The sequence below is a fragment of the Eucalyptus grandis genome, chromosome 9 (assembly GCF_016545825.1).
Source record: "Eucalyptus grandis isolate ANBG69807.140 chromosome 9, ASM1654582v1, whole genome shotgun sequence".
Lineage (NCBI taxonomy): Eukaryota > Viridiplantae > Streptophyta > Magnoliopsida > Myrtales > Myrtaceae > Eucalyptus > Eucalyptus grandis.
Window position 1 is genome coordinate 12,923,837 of NC_052620.1, and position 14,419 is coordinate 12,938,255.

Here is a 14,419-nt window from a genome sequence, read left to right on the forward strand (position 1 = left end):
GCTCATAAACTTTATAATATAAACCCATAATCTTTGCACCATTATGAAGCATTTTACTATTATTATAAATTTACATTCTCATAATCTCATAAATGATATCAATGTCACAATCCGACGATACTCCCATCGATTGATCATGACCGTCACTTATTCGAGGATCGTCTAAATTTTCGGATGCCACACTAAGGGTGATATTGACAGTTGGAAAATGAAGAGTAGATTTGAGAAACTCAAGTAAAAGTTAGTGATCTCATGAGACAAAAAAATTATAGTGAAATTGAATCGATACTTAAAGCTAATTTTTTTTATGAAACAAAATAATTTTAGGACAAAATTCACATTGGATCTAAAGTTAAGAGTTTTTTTATTATAAAAAAATGTTTAGGATATAATTAAGACTGGACTTAAAGTTTTTTATGATACAAAAGAATTTTAGGATAGAATTGAGACATAGCATAAAGTTAGAGATTTTTTATGAGACAAAAATTAGAATTTGGACGAGAATTACAATTAGAGGTTTTTTTGGTCATTATTTTATGCCCATACAAGGCTTTTTTTCTTTGTAATGATAAACGAATCAAATTAAAGGTCCTTCTCAAACTCAAGAGAAAATATATAATGATAAATATATTCCTAAACTCACCAGCGGAGGAGGATTGGTCATCTTCCTTCCTCCTCCTCCGTCTCTGTAGAGAGAGAGAGAGAGAGAGAGAGAGCGGGAATGTCCCCTTCTTCGATTACGTGCTCCAGATTCGCCATAATCGCCGCAGCTGCAGTTCTCCTCCAGTCCCTCCGCCTCTCCCTCTTCATCTTCGGCTTCTTCCCCACCAAGCCTGCTCTCTGGCGTCAGGTGCGTTCCTATACACCGAAAATTCGGCAGTAATTGCTACGCGCTCGGTTTGAGGTTGAAGATGATCCGGATGCGTCGACCCATTTTGCAATTTCTGAACTTTTTTTCTGTTTTGCCTTCTGGGTCTCGCCGTCGCCGTCGCCGTCGTCAGTGGACCGGAGAGCTTCCGTGCGCCGTGGCCCAACGGCGTTGGAAATGATTCGGCGGCGGCTTTGCCTCCTGAAGAGCTCAAGCGGTTGTATCAGGTTCGGTATTTGCTTACCCCTGTTTTGAGATGGTGAATTGCGAGTCCTCTGCTTAGGGGCGGCTGGATTTTCTTGATTTTGATGATGCATTTGCTATTTTAGGAATTATCTGAGATCAGCCCTCCGTTCGATCGGCTAATTCTAATGGTATGTAATCTTGCTCATGCTTGAGATATGTGCCGATTGAAGATGCTCTTGGCACCAGCTCTTTATTTTGCATTCTGAATGTAGCTCGATAGTAAGTACTAGCTGCCCACTGCACCCATGTCAGTTTAGGTTGTTGATGGTCTTCCAGCAGAATTCGTGCTTGGAAGGGACAACAAGCCTCCAAGAGAGGCTTTTGTTGAAGCCATGCCTTATACTCAGTCGCTACTAGCGAATGGATCTGCAGTTGGGTACCATGCAAAGGCTGCACCCCCTACTGTTACAATGCCGTGCTTAAAGGTTGTTACTTTGGCTACATCTATGTTTTAGGTTGATGTTTCCTCTTCTTATTAACGGTCTAAGTTTCTGTGGTTCCAGGCTATGGTTTCTGGGGCAATTGGAGGATTTCTGGACGTGGCACTCAACTTTAATACACAAGCTTTGCAAGATGATAATGTTATTGGTAGGTCAAGTTGGATTGTCATACTTATTATATAAAATGATCTTGTGGATCTGTACACATTGTGAAATTTGGTGGATCATTTCAACTGTTGTGATCAGTTAAACTATTAAATGATGACATGGTTAATATATAAATGTTGTAGTAGTCCCACCCATGCATAGGTTGGGCTTTGCCGTTAGATCTAAGAATAGAAATATATAATTGGGAATTTATTACCCTCTACCTTGATACCTTGTAAAATTTTGTGGGAGCACTACTGACTATTGTAAAAGTTTAAGCTATTAGATAACGGTAAGTTTTACTATTTAGAATTTATAACACACATCACTTGTATACTTCCTGTATGGTAGGTCAATTCTTTCGGACTGGTAGGAAGATGGTCATGCACGGTGATGACACATGGCTTAAGTTATTTCCAGGATCATTTATTAGGCAAGATGGAGTGAGCAGTTTTTTTGTGAGTGGTTTTCACTGACAAGTGTTCTTCATATGGTTTTGGGTATATGTTCTTTGGTTTAATTTGAATAGTGTCTTCTGGTATTCAATTAGAGTGTCATTTGATTACAGGTTAAAGATACTGTTCAAGTAGACCAAAACGTTTCACGACATTTAGACGAAGAGCTTCACAGAGATGACTGGGATCTTATGGTCAGTTGTTTTTGGATTTTTTACCCCTTAACTTTTACCTATGTTCACCTTCAGTCATCATTTGAAGTCACATCTCTACTCTTGTTCACACACACTTGATGTAAACCTGCCTATTTGATTACCCTTCTATGCCGAAGAACAGTGGTTGACACAATAGGTGATAATTATCTCATAGTCAAAATAAAGTAAATGGATCAGTTGGACCAGTAGATGGCTAGCCCTTTAATCCATACTTACTATTGTTTCCCAGGAGATCCATGCAGCGGAAAATCCTGAATTTTCGTGCCCCCTTCCCTGGGTTAGGAGATGCCATCTTAATGTACAGAAAAGTTCAATATGACTTAGTGATCTAAGTAATGCTAACCTAGCAAAATTATTTAAAAAATCTGGAGTCAAGAGAAGGGCTCCATTTTCATCTGCTTTCATGTTTATTATGGATGACATAATAATCTTAAGAGATTGACCATAGGGACCCAACCATATTGGTTTGTTTATAACTTTATCAGGTTAATGATCCATTGAGTCTTGACTTATGAGTTTGATTCTGTTGTTCTGAGAAGTCTCTCTGTTTATGGCTTTATCCACTGGCAGCTATATTATTCCATCTCTAGCTGATGGGGGGTTGACTTTCCTGTTTTAGGAATCTCTCTATCTTCAAGAGATAAATCGCTCAGTCCATTTCCCTTCACGATGCTGCTAAATGCTGATTGCTACTGCTACTTACTGACTTTATCTTTCAGATTCTGCATTATTTAGGTCTGGATCATGTTGGTCATCTTGGTGGAAGGAACAGGTACAATCTGCTCCATTGCAATACTTAATGTTTTTGCATATCTGCTTATTCTGAATACACCTTACTGCTTAAAAATGATTGCGTCAGTTTCTTAATGGGCCCAAAACTCAAGGAGATGGATGAAGTAATTGAGATGATTCATCGAAGCAGCCTTAGGGATAAAAAGAATCATCAGACAGGGACTCTTTTGGTTAGGCTAAATTTTTCCATTCTCCTTTGTTGTGTATTATTTTCTTAAATTACGAAATTCTAGTTGATATAGTTGTACAGGATGTTTGCTTTTGCCCGCTGGACATGCATTATAATAGTGGCAAAATGAAGCAACTCATAAATGTTTGAGTAAGAGATTACCTTTTCATTTGATGATCTAGGCACATGATTATATCTGAGGATTGACAGACTGATACATGTCTACTAAAAACCAAAGAGTCCACTAATTTTATAATTTAGTGAAAGATAATCTTTGTATAGGTATATGTTGATATACATAAGGAGGCAAAACTGGGTAATCCATGAGCACATACATGGCACTTGATCCCTTTGCCCATTGTTGTGTTGGTGCTTACTAAGATTGGATTAACTCATAAAGAATTACTGCTGAATGCACTGACAATTGCTTTGCAATTTTTGAGATTTTGCTACACGATAGTAGGAGTAGGGACAGAGAGAGTAAACTGGAAGCCTATGAAATATATTTTTTGAATTATTAAAATTCTACAACACTTTGACCAGTAAGTTTCTTCCAAGTTGTTAGTGATGAAGAGTCAATATTTCTAATATTTAGGAGACATAGATTTGAATCTATGAAACTATTTTCTAGATGTGTTGTCAGATATAATTACGTAGTGTAGTGCCACCTTCTCCTTTTAATTTGACAAATGTATATGTTTTATTAGATGCTTATTTAGCTTCCTTTCTGGCGCTATACGTGAAGAAATTATCTTCTCTCACACATTATGTCACTGAATGCATTGAAGGTGATAGTTAGTGACCATGGGATGACTGAGAGTGGTAACCATGGTGGTTCTTCATTTGAAGAAATTGATTCGTTGGCTGTTTTTGTTGGTCTGGGTGATCACACACTTGACCATGCATCAGCTACAGGCAATTCAGCAAACCAGGTACTCTATCAATTTCCACAATTTATTTTGTCATGGGGAGTAGAACTGGCTTGCTTGAGGGACAAACAATCGCAATGAAGCCAGAAGTGGATAGGAATTTCTTGCAAACGGTAATCACAAAAAAGCAGATTTCCTCATGCATCACAAAGAGGCTTCTTAAGCATCAAACTGAAGAAGATATGTGCATCAAATACTTCAAAAGAAAAATCTAGCTAAAATTTCATTAAACTTCGTCAACGCGCACACGCATATTGTATATGTGCTGTATAGTCATAGTCGAAAGGGAAGTGAAGATCCTTGGAATCTTACTCTTAAGTAGGAATTGGAAACTCATTAAGAATCCTATTTGATGTCTAATCTCTCATTACAATAAGCAAACCTGACAGGAACTTTCAACCTCAAACTTTCGCCTGAATGTTCCACAACATACCCATGCTAGCTGGAAGAATAAATAATGATTGTGTATTACCAAACAAAGGACAAGATTGTAATTTAAGATGCAAATGGAATTATCATATTTATTCAATAAATCTATCTTATTGAGATTCTATATATAAATAACTTTCCTTATCCGTCAATAGTTTGAATCTATTTCATAAAATAACTCAGATCATATTGTTCCTTTCCTCTATTAAAACATATTCCATATTTTGCACACACATATGAATGCCATTATTGCTGTTGCTATTATATAAGACTAACAGTCAATATTAGGAAATAGATATATGTAAGCTGGACGTGAAGAATGGAATTTCGTGACATTGTTTCGTGATTAAATACATCCTTGAGGTGGTTAATTTCCCCATTATGTAATTCTTACAGGTATGTGGAGTACTTTAAAATTAACTTATAACAAAGTAAATGCAAGAAGCAAATTTTGAAATTTCTCGCTAAATTTCTCGCTAAATTTCTTCATGAAAAGCTACATGGTGCAAACAAGAAAGGCATAATCTTCTGAATGATGACTTGTCAAACACGCAGTTGATTACTTTTATAAATTTCTAGTACAAGAAAAAATACTGGACCCTGAAATAAAAATTTGCGAATTCAGAAAATCAAGTAAGAGCCGAAGGTTTTAGTTACAATGCCGTGTTTTTTACAATTTTAATAATTATGACCAACTAATAGTCCAATAACCTTCCATTCTTCACTTATTCTCTGTGATGCAGATTGACATTGCAGCCACTGTAGCTCTCCTCTTCAATGTACCGATACCAAAAAACAATATTGGAGTTGTCATCCCACATGCTCTTAACTTTATGACAGGTCCTCTCTCTCTCTCTCTCTCTCTCTCTCTCTCTCTGTGGACATGCATGGTTCACCAAGTCAACAATTTTCAAATATTATGAATTTTAATTATCACAGTAGTTGCTGATCAACTGTTGGACAATGATGTCAAGCATTCTCCTCATATCGGCTGTGTCCAATGGGAGTTTCCTTGGTGCAAATAGATCGAGTCTTTCAAATCCAATAAGGATTTTTTCAGCTCACCCATCAAATAATAGATTTGATGGTGTTCATCATGGTTGTCTCTCTTGGATTCATTTATTGTAGTTTGAGATCTATAATAAGGAAGTTTCGTTGACCTGAGTTTTGCTTCCAGTAATCTCCAATGGTTGTAGCGTTTTTCTTGGCAGTTAGTGGGGTTAATGGGAAAGCCACATCAGTTTTGTTCTGTGCTCTTTGTTGTCTCTTGAGCATGCTGTTTTCATCAATTATGAGAAGAATAAGGTATAATTATCACGTTTGTTTCTGTTGACATAATTTGTGCAAGTGGAAATCAAAAAAGAATAGTATTTTGGTTGCAATTACTTATTTGGTGCATGTGCATATGGATTTTTGAGAAATTACCATGACACATCTATATAAGATGAAGATTCTCTTTGGTTCTGTTCCTTCTTTTGTTGTTGTATAATTACGATATATCCGTAAATATAATGAGTATTATGCATAGTTCTTTCTTCTTCTTCTTCTTCTTCTTCTTCTTTTCTTTTTTTTGAAAATTTTTAACATGAAGTTCTTATACATAACAATTTCTATCTGTTACATTAGTTTAGTTGTTTGATCTAATTTTAAATTGTGAAAAAAACCAACATAATGTTGGTTGGAAATAGCAAACTCAATCATTATAACCTTCCATTAGTTCTTTGAAAAGCTCCTGAAGGTAGGAGACCAAGTTTGCATCTTTTAAGTGGTCAGCAATTTCAGGAATAATTTAACAGTGATTGTGAATAATTTGTGATAGTGTGGTAGCTGGTTGGGGCTATTTGTGTTTTAGCAAGGAAAAGGTTAAATTACTTAATTTTTGCAATTTTTTTTTGACATGCTCTTTTATGTCCATATTAAATATATTTGTTAGCTAGTTAGAGGAAACGTAGGGCCGAATCAAGAAATGCTGGATTTTGAAGTATTTTAGATTGGTTGCTAGGTGGTTGGTTATTCCTTTATTTGACTGAAGAAGATTTCAGTTATCATTGTGTAGGTTCTGCATTGACATGCGAACGTTGGTTTCCTAGATCTTCCTCTTATTCTACTTCTATCTGGGTCCTTTTTTACCTTCAATTTATAAGAAATAATGACCACTTTATATTCTCTTAATATGTGCAGATGCTGAAAAGATGAGAGCTTTAGAGTTAAACTCTTGGCAGTTGTTAAGATTGTTACAGGCCCAGTTATCTGGTCTACCCTGTGAACATGTTTTAGTAGAGGACAGTACTGGAGATACAAAATCAGTGGTCACTGAGTGCGGTGGAAACATAGAGCAGGTCTTCTGTTGCTTATATCGGAATGCTGCCGTCCTCCACAGGTCCTGGAAGTTCAAGAGAATCTCCATGTAATAATTCTTTAAAGCATCACAGATTCAAATACCTAATGAATGTTACATGAGCAAAATTATGATTCTTCGTTCTCTTGGCACTCACTTTTAAAGGTCAAACATTGAAGACTACAAGAGCGCTGCCGCAGCATATTATGTGTTCTTGAGGACTGCAAGCCAGTGGTTAGCATGCAGAATGACTGATGTATGTATCTTTTTGATCCACTGAAAATAGACTGCTTCTTTGTTGGGACATTGATTCAATTTTACTGGTGAACATGATGCATATAATACCGTAGAAGAGCGCACAAACCCGGATGTGATTTAATATTTTCCTTTTTATAACTTTATTTTTTCCATGCAGTAACAAGTAAGCATTTTGCAGAAACCTGTTGGCCTGCTTGTTGTTGGAATTTCAGCAATGATTCTCTCATGTTTGATCTTTCTGGGGCTTGTATTTCATTTGAATGAGGCCTTGTACGTTAGAGAAGACCATCAGATTCCCAGCTTGAAAAAATATGCCTTTTTATGGCATTTGGATGAGATCTTCCTCGTGGGTGCTACATTGATTCATGTCATAAGCATGGGATCCAGTTCTATGGTAGAGGAGGAGCAATATATTTGGCATTTTGTGTCGTCAACATTTTATCTGTTACTAATTCGGAAGACTGCACAGACCATTCCGGCAGATAGAACTCAAAGTTCAGTGTGCTTGTCCATGTCTCTGAATGGAAAGATCAACTATCCAATTATATCCCTCTTTTCTGTACTTGTATCGGGAAGAATTTTGAGAGCCTGGCACCAGGGTGGTATAAACTGGGTAAATCTTCCTGATATTTCTAAATGGCTAAAACTGGCGGGACATGAATATGTGAAACGACTTTGGCTGCTGGTGTGCCTGTCAGTGATCATCTTAAGTATATATGTTCTAACATTCTTATGGACAAGAAGGAAAATGGTTTTAGTGGTCGGATTCAGCTTTTTTATCCCAGGATTGATGGTTTTGAAATATATAATTAGTCACGAGGATGATACATCAGGGTCATTTACATACAGCTACGGTTCCACTGTATCAGCACAGAAGATATATAGAGTTCTTGGTGCTCTTACGGTTGTGGCTGCCGTAGCTGTACCATGGCTAATACATATTTGGACTTCCAAGGCATGCTCTAATGGTGATATCTGCTTGTCTACTTCTGGTTCCCATGACATTCTAAAGTTGCCTCTGCTGATGGAGATGAGAGACTCATTTTATGTCATAGGGTGGGCATACATATTTTGTTGGTGTCTCCTTCAACTGTTGCTCCAACAGCCAACAAATTCGTTGCCTGTGCTTTTGCTGCTTGTGCAGATCTATGCCAGCATGCTTCATTCTTTCAGTGCTGTGCCTGCTCATAAGCATTGATTGAGGTCAGTTACAATGGCATCTTCTGTGGTTCTGTCCACATCTCAATGCAAGCTAGATTCCCTGTTCTCTAGAGTAACTGTTGCATCTGGTTAAGAATATTTTACCATCATTAGTTGTTTAAGAAAAGGATAAAATCCTTAAGTGACAAGTCATCATTCTTGTGCTATCAAGTTCCTCTTGGGACATAATGGCTTGGGGATGTGATTCGAATCTATTTAAATTTCTAGAAGCAGGCATAGCGACACAAAAGCACTCTAATAAAGAGAACGGTTTATTGTATAAGTTAATTTCTTTTTGGAATCCCCTTAGTACTCTCTCTTTCTCCAGAAGCAGGCGTTCTTATTTAGTAATAAGGAATTCTTGTTCTTTCTGTGTTAATAGATCATGGCCTTTTCTTTGTCTGATCCTGCTTTGCTGGACCACTCTGGTTCCATGCCAGATTTAGCATGCGCCTGAAGGCATTTATGTGCTGGGTGGATCATAAACAGAAAATACAACTTTTCTGCGATTTCATGCTCTGCTTGAATAAATGAAAAGATATTGCCAGATCAGCTGTTCATCCAGTCTCAAATCAGATGTAATTGTCATTCAATTCTTCAGTTTTTAAAACTTCAATATCAATAAACTTGACTTCTATCTCTATCAAAATGCATGTGCTTTTTGTCTCATGAATCGCAATATGCATCTAGAAGGAAGGATAATTATATTTTACAAAACCCAAACAGATGTTTGGGGTAGCTTTCTTCGAACAGATGTTAGGGAAGCTTGTGACTGTCCATTTGAGCACTTGTTGACAGCAAATGCCATGTGCAAGGGGTTAGGGAAGCTTGTGACTGTCCTTACTCATTCCACATGGCAGTTGGTCAACTGTTGGTTGACTTTCTTAGCAGTAGGACGATTTATCCTGAAAAGCAAAGGAGGGTTTTGGGGCAGGTTTTTTTGCTAGTTTCCAATGAAGTTGTCTTAATTTTTTGGCAATCTTACACATGGAGTGTCTTTAGCTGCGTCTAGTTTATGTATTGATTAATTATGTTGGTCGCAATCTTGTATTGACGTTGGTGGTTTTGCTGTCTATGTAGGTCACTGCACTGTACCAATTGGGAATGGCAGGTCATTTTGCCCTCGGGAACAGCAACTCTCTAGCTACAATTGATGTTGCTGGTGCATTCATTGTAAGCCTCTCATAATCTGGAATTTTTCTGCGATTGGGACCTGGAGTAACTATATCAGGCAAAAGATAGTTGCCACAGTTTCCTAACTTCTTTATGTCATTGGCAGGGCGCTTCAGACTTCTCGATGCTATCATCTGGTGTCTTGATGTTTATAATCACCTATGCTTCCCCGCTGCTGTTTCTCCTTAGCATGCCAATGTGGATCTCTGTGAAGGATTTTAGTTGTCTGGTTACTTCGCAGAATGCTAATTTTGGAGATCTCCTAAAGATGATGCTTGGTTTTCCTTGTGTAATACCTTTGTGCCTGAATTCAGTTATGCTGACTGCATACACTATCATACTGCTACTGATGAGAAATCACTTATTCATATGGAGTGTCTTCTCTCCAAAGTAAGTCTTTCCATACTTTAAAGCGCATATATTAATCTATTACCATGGAATTTTTATGAAAATGTGGTGATCATATATAGCTAGTGTGGATAAGACTATTTCGTTGTATGTTCCTTGTGGATATTTAAACTCTACTTGCAATCTGGTCTCCGGGATTATTCTCATCATGCGTGTTGTTGAAGTTTTTGTTTTTCAAATATTAATTGTGAACAAGATTGTGGATTCAACATCTATTTCATGTAGCGGGTCCTACATTTTGTTTCTTATGTGAGATAAATTTGTCTTGTTTTATTGATTTTACCCATATGGCAATGCTTTCGCCCTTTATATACGCTACTTTCTACCCTTCTTTTAAAGAGTGGTTATTTTTGCACTTAAGTACGATAATGCAACACTTTTGTTACCTCTACTGAGACAATTCATACTAAGTCAATACTCATATTTCATGAAGGTACCTTTATGTCGCTGCTGCAACAGTTTGCGTTTATTTGGGGGTTTTCATCATAGCTGCTACTGGAACTTATATATACTTGGTGACAATTTATCGGAAAAGATAAGATTAGGAGCTTCAATGGCGGCATGAGGTAGATCTTCCTGTAGCCTTACTGATGCTGACAATTTTGGTACTTATTTGCAGATTTGTTCAATTCTTTTGGCTTTGAGCCACTGCTCATAGTACATTCAATTGGTAATTATTTCGAAACGTTTCTTTGCAATGATGAGTTGGACATGTCAACGTGTTTGTCAATTTGAACAGTAAGAGAATGAGTGAGAATTTTCCGGCCAGACTACGTTTGACCTTCACTGTTTTGTTATAGGGTTTGGTCCATTCCATATATAGAAATTTTACTTGTGGTTTTGAGAAATTTGAGTTTGTTCAATCTGAGTCATCCCAGGTGCGAGATTTGTGTGATCGAGTCCTTATGTCATAAGCATATTTAATTATGTTGATGTGGTTGATGACATGACAACTTCTTGGCGTTGTAAAAGAGAACAGTATAATATTCGGTTAATGAAAACCAAACTCACTCTGCAAAAAGAGGAGAAAGAATGAAGGTGATGGGGGCTAGATTAAGACACTCCATCGCCACCACACGACTGCTGTCGGCCGTTGGCCGTCACCACTGCCAGTTTCTCTTTCAAAAACCCTAACCTCTCTCACAAAGCTTAATGTTGTTTCTATGCGAGACTCCTCTTTATTGGGGTTCTCCGGCAACTCTAAGCAATGGCTAGACCAGCTGTCTGTTTTGGCGAGCCTCAGTTCAGGCCTGCCTATATTGCCTGTGGTTAAAATGACGATCAAGGCAACTGTAGCTTCTTGGAATCCAAGGTATTTGAGGTGGTGATACGGATGCCAACGTCGCGGGAAAATCTTCTCAGCACTTTATGGCAGGGGAAAAAACCGAAGTAGACACAATACTATCTTCGTATTTCCGACATACTGAGGACCGCAATCGCGGGCAGTGCGTGTGGTCTGGAGCAATCCTGGAAGCCGGAATGCTGTCCAACTTGATATAGCTCTAGATATTGATTCGGAGGGTTGACACAGATGGTTTCACACCAACCGAACCATCTCGCTGCGCGACTTATCGATCTAAGGCACTGTGACGCATGAATCCGCGACTTCCTTTAGTAGGTCTTACAAAAGAGAGGGCACTGGACTGGAAGGTTCACTTTATCCTAGCTAGACTTCCAAAATCATAGCTGGATTTGCTTGTTGTGACCTGTGAGTAGGGAACCAAGTCTTGAGTAGAAAAAATCAGGAAGTGGTGGCGTAGAGTCCGGGACATGATGGTTCGGCCAAGTTGAGTGGACGAAGTTAATGCCGGGCCTACACGCCTCGCGGACGCGTACGACGCATGGCGGACAAATTCAAGGAACCATCATAGAGACCCCAATCTCTTCGCCTTATCCAATGATCCATTACCCATTAAACTTGACTTCTCGAAACTGGCACAATGATTGAACCCATCTCCACTTGGGCATGCCATCAAGAATGGGTTAAATATGACAGAAAAATTTCGATTTGGCTCGTCCACCATAAATTTATGCCAAACTCTAAAGTAGTACACAAGTGACAAATTTACTCTTCATTAGTATTTGTTAGATTTTATCATCAAATTGTTGTGTTGAATGACACGTAGAAATTGGTAGACGTATCGATTTGGAGCTTTACCCTTCATTGGTCACATGTGTATCGGTTTTATGGTTTTTTGTGATATTAATCTAATATAATGAAAACTAACGGAGATAGATTTATCACAAATATATCACATTGGGGTTTTTAATGGTCAAAAAATCAATTTAAATAAGAACTAATTGGAAATTTTTCATGATATCAACTCCACTAAGAACAAGAGCAAGTGTTGAATGATCCCACTGCAATGAGCCTCTAGAGTCCACCCAATCTAACAGTACATATGAACCGGGCTCAGGAGCCTCGAAACTTGAGCTGAACCTAGACGGGCATAGGCACTTCATACTGGGAGCCACCCTCATAAAAGCCTCCGGATTCTGCCCAATCTAACAGTGCATATGAACCGGACTCGGATGCATTGAAACTCTGATAAGGGCAAATCCTTGCATGAGCTGAACCTAGATAGGTTTAAGTACTTCAAAGCAGGACCCACCCCCTTAAAATTTGGTGAACTGGTGATCACTTTAGACCGATGGACACCACCTACGATTAGCAAATTGTAATCACATCTTTTTGAATGGCTTTTGTGGAACAAAGGGAAAAATCAGGGTCACATCACCAGTCCCTCCTCTGAGGAGCAGAGAACATGAGAGAAAAAAGGTATATGCCCATGAAGAATACGAAGCAAGAAAGAAAGCCCCTTCTGTGCAATCTCCGGCCACATATTCGACTCTGACATGGTGTCGAAATACTTATTTTCAAAAATTCATCTAATCTGGGAAAATGGGCTAATTATATTCGCGACCATAAACGAACCCATTTTTATTGGTCTGTCCAATTTCAATTATATTAGGCTCTCTTGAAGGGAAAGTAATTTTTCTTTTTCTTTTTTTTTTACAATAGTATCTGGAAATTATACAATGGAGGAATAAGAAACAAAAGCGGGTGCAAGGTGGCGCTTTGATTGCGGCATCTTCCTTCCCGTATTCCGGGAGCCACACGGATTCATCATACATGACAGCACACAGGAAACCTAGATGCAAGGCACGTAATCTAAATCATAAATTTTTTATTTATAGAATCCACCACATATTATATGGTTTCTATTTTAATTTTATTTTATTCCCTAATCGGAGAAATCCTAGAATTATCGCCATTATCATCATCATGTCGTCATCGCCGATGACCATCATCGCCGCCGCCGTCGACGCCACTAGAAATCCTTGAGCAGCTTCCGGACCTGCTCGAGCGTGACGAAGAGCACCACTGTGAATGGCCCTTGCTGCGATATCATTGGGACGAACCCCTTGTACAGTGCCATTGGCCCTTCCGCCCTCACCGTCTTCACCGCGCAGTCGGCGGCCCCCGGTACGGCAGCTCCCGCCCCTCCTCCACCTTCATGTTCATCACCTGCGTCTTGATCACATCCACCGCGTTCAACGCCACCGCCGCCACAAACCCAGCTGCGAAGCTCGCCATCACGTGCATCCCTAGCCCGTCCTTCATCAGCCCCTTGGCCAGGATGGTCTCCTTGATCTGGTCGTAGGACGTCAGCCGTGACGCCGTCACCAGCATCACCCAGTTCACCGTCAGCGACAACCACCACCACAGGCTTGCCACCCCCTCCTGCCGCGCTGTCCGCAAGATGGCGTCCACCACGCTCCGGTAGTTCCAGCGCTGCTTTGGCAGGAGCCACCCATCCGCCTGCATCCGCACCATGGCCACGTCCGTAGGGTTCCTGACGGCTGTTACTGTCCTGAAGTTTAATAACAAGACCATGTTATATTCTTTACCCGACTCAATATTGGGTTACTTTACGCACTCCATTTTTTACTTTCCCTTTCATTACTATCTTTGATGGAATAAACTGTGACTATTTTACATTGCTTTTCTAAGTTTTGATTATCTTATTTCAGTTGAATGGTTATGTTACATTTTAGGATCATAAAAAATTCAAGAAAGAAACATTGCATGGATGGATTAGAAGAACCTTGTGATTTATAATTTGGTAAGAAGACTATGTGGACATCTCATAGGAACAAAAATCAAGTTTAAGTACCAAAAGTGCACTAATTAGAATAAGTAATGTAAACAAGTCCTCATCCTAAATCTATGATTAGGTAGGAAGTGAGGTATACTTCTAATGTAAAACTCTCATATGGTTAATCAAATTAAATAAAAATCCCTACTCATGCAAGGTAAGAATCCGGAAGAACTCGTGCCAATTGAGAAT

The 14,419-nt window shown here is 38.8% G+C and overlaps 1 protein-coding gene and 1 pseudogene across 1 annotated transcript; one reads left to right on the forward strand and one right to left on the reverse strand.

Moving 5' to 3' along the window:
• The first annotated feature begins 659 nt into the window (after positions 1-659).
• On the forward strand, positions 660-11,088 carry LOC104420291 (GPI ethanolamine phosphate transferase 2-like). The gene is made up of 18 exons (XM_039302361.1): positions 660-842; positions 992-1,095; positions 1,198-1,242; positions 1,372-1,539; positions 1,618-1,702; positions 2,053-2,159; positions 2,270-2,350; positions 3,091-3,143; positions 3,231-3,333; positions 4,121-4,264; positions 5,434-5,530; positions 6,872-7,097; positions 7,194-7,284; positions 7,465-8,477; positions 9,285-9,420; positions 9,567-9,659; positions 9,766-10,049; positions 10,501-11,088. Exons 1-18 carry the CDS (start codon positions 722-724, stop codon positions 10,604-10,606), a joined length of 3,057 nt encoding a protein of 1,018 aa, XP_039158295.1. The 5' UTR covers positions 660-721; the 3' UTR covers positions 10,607-11,088.
• A 2,311-nt stretch (positions 11,089-13,399) lies between these two features.
• Positions 13,400-13,965, reverse strand: LOC120288402 (annotated as a pseudogene).
• Between the last annotated feature and the right edge of the window lie 454 nt (positions 13,966-14,419).

Coding starts and splice junctions, on each gene's coding strand:
- LOC104420291 (XM_039302361.1), top strand. CDS start 722: ATGTCCCCTTCTTCGATTACGTGCTCCAGATTCGCCATAATCGCCGCA. Junction 8,478..9,284: donor AGTGCTGTGCCTGCTCATAA/GCATTGATTGAG, acceptor ACTTGTTGACAG/CAAATGCCATGTGCAAGGGG. Junction 10,050..10,500: donor TGGAGTGTCTTCTCTCCAAA/GTAAGTCTTTCC, acceptor TATTTCATGAAG/GTACCTTTATGTCGCTGCTG.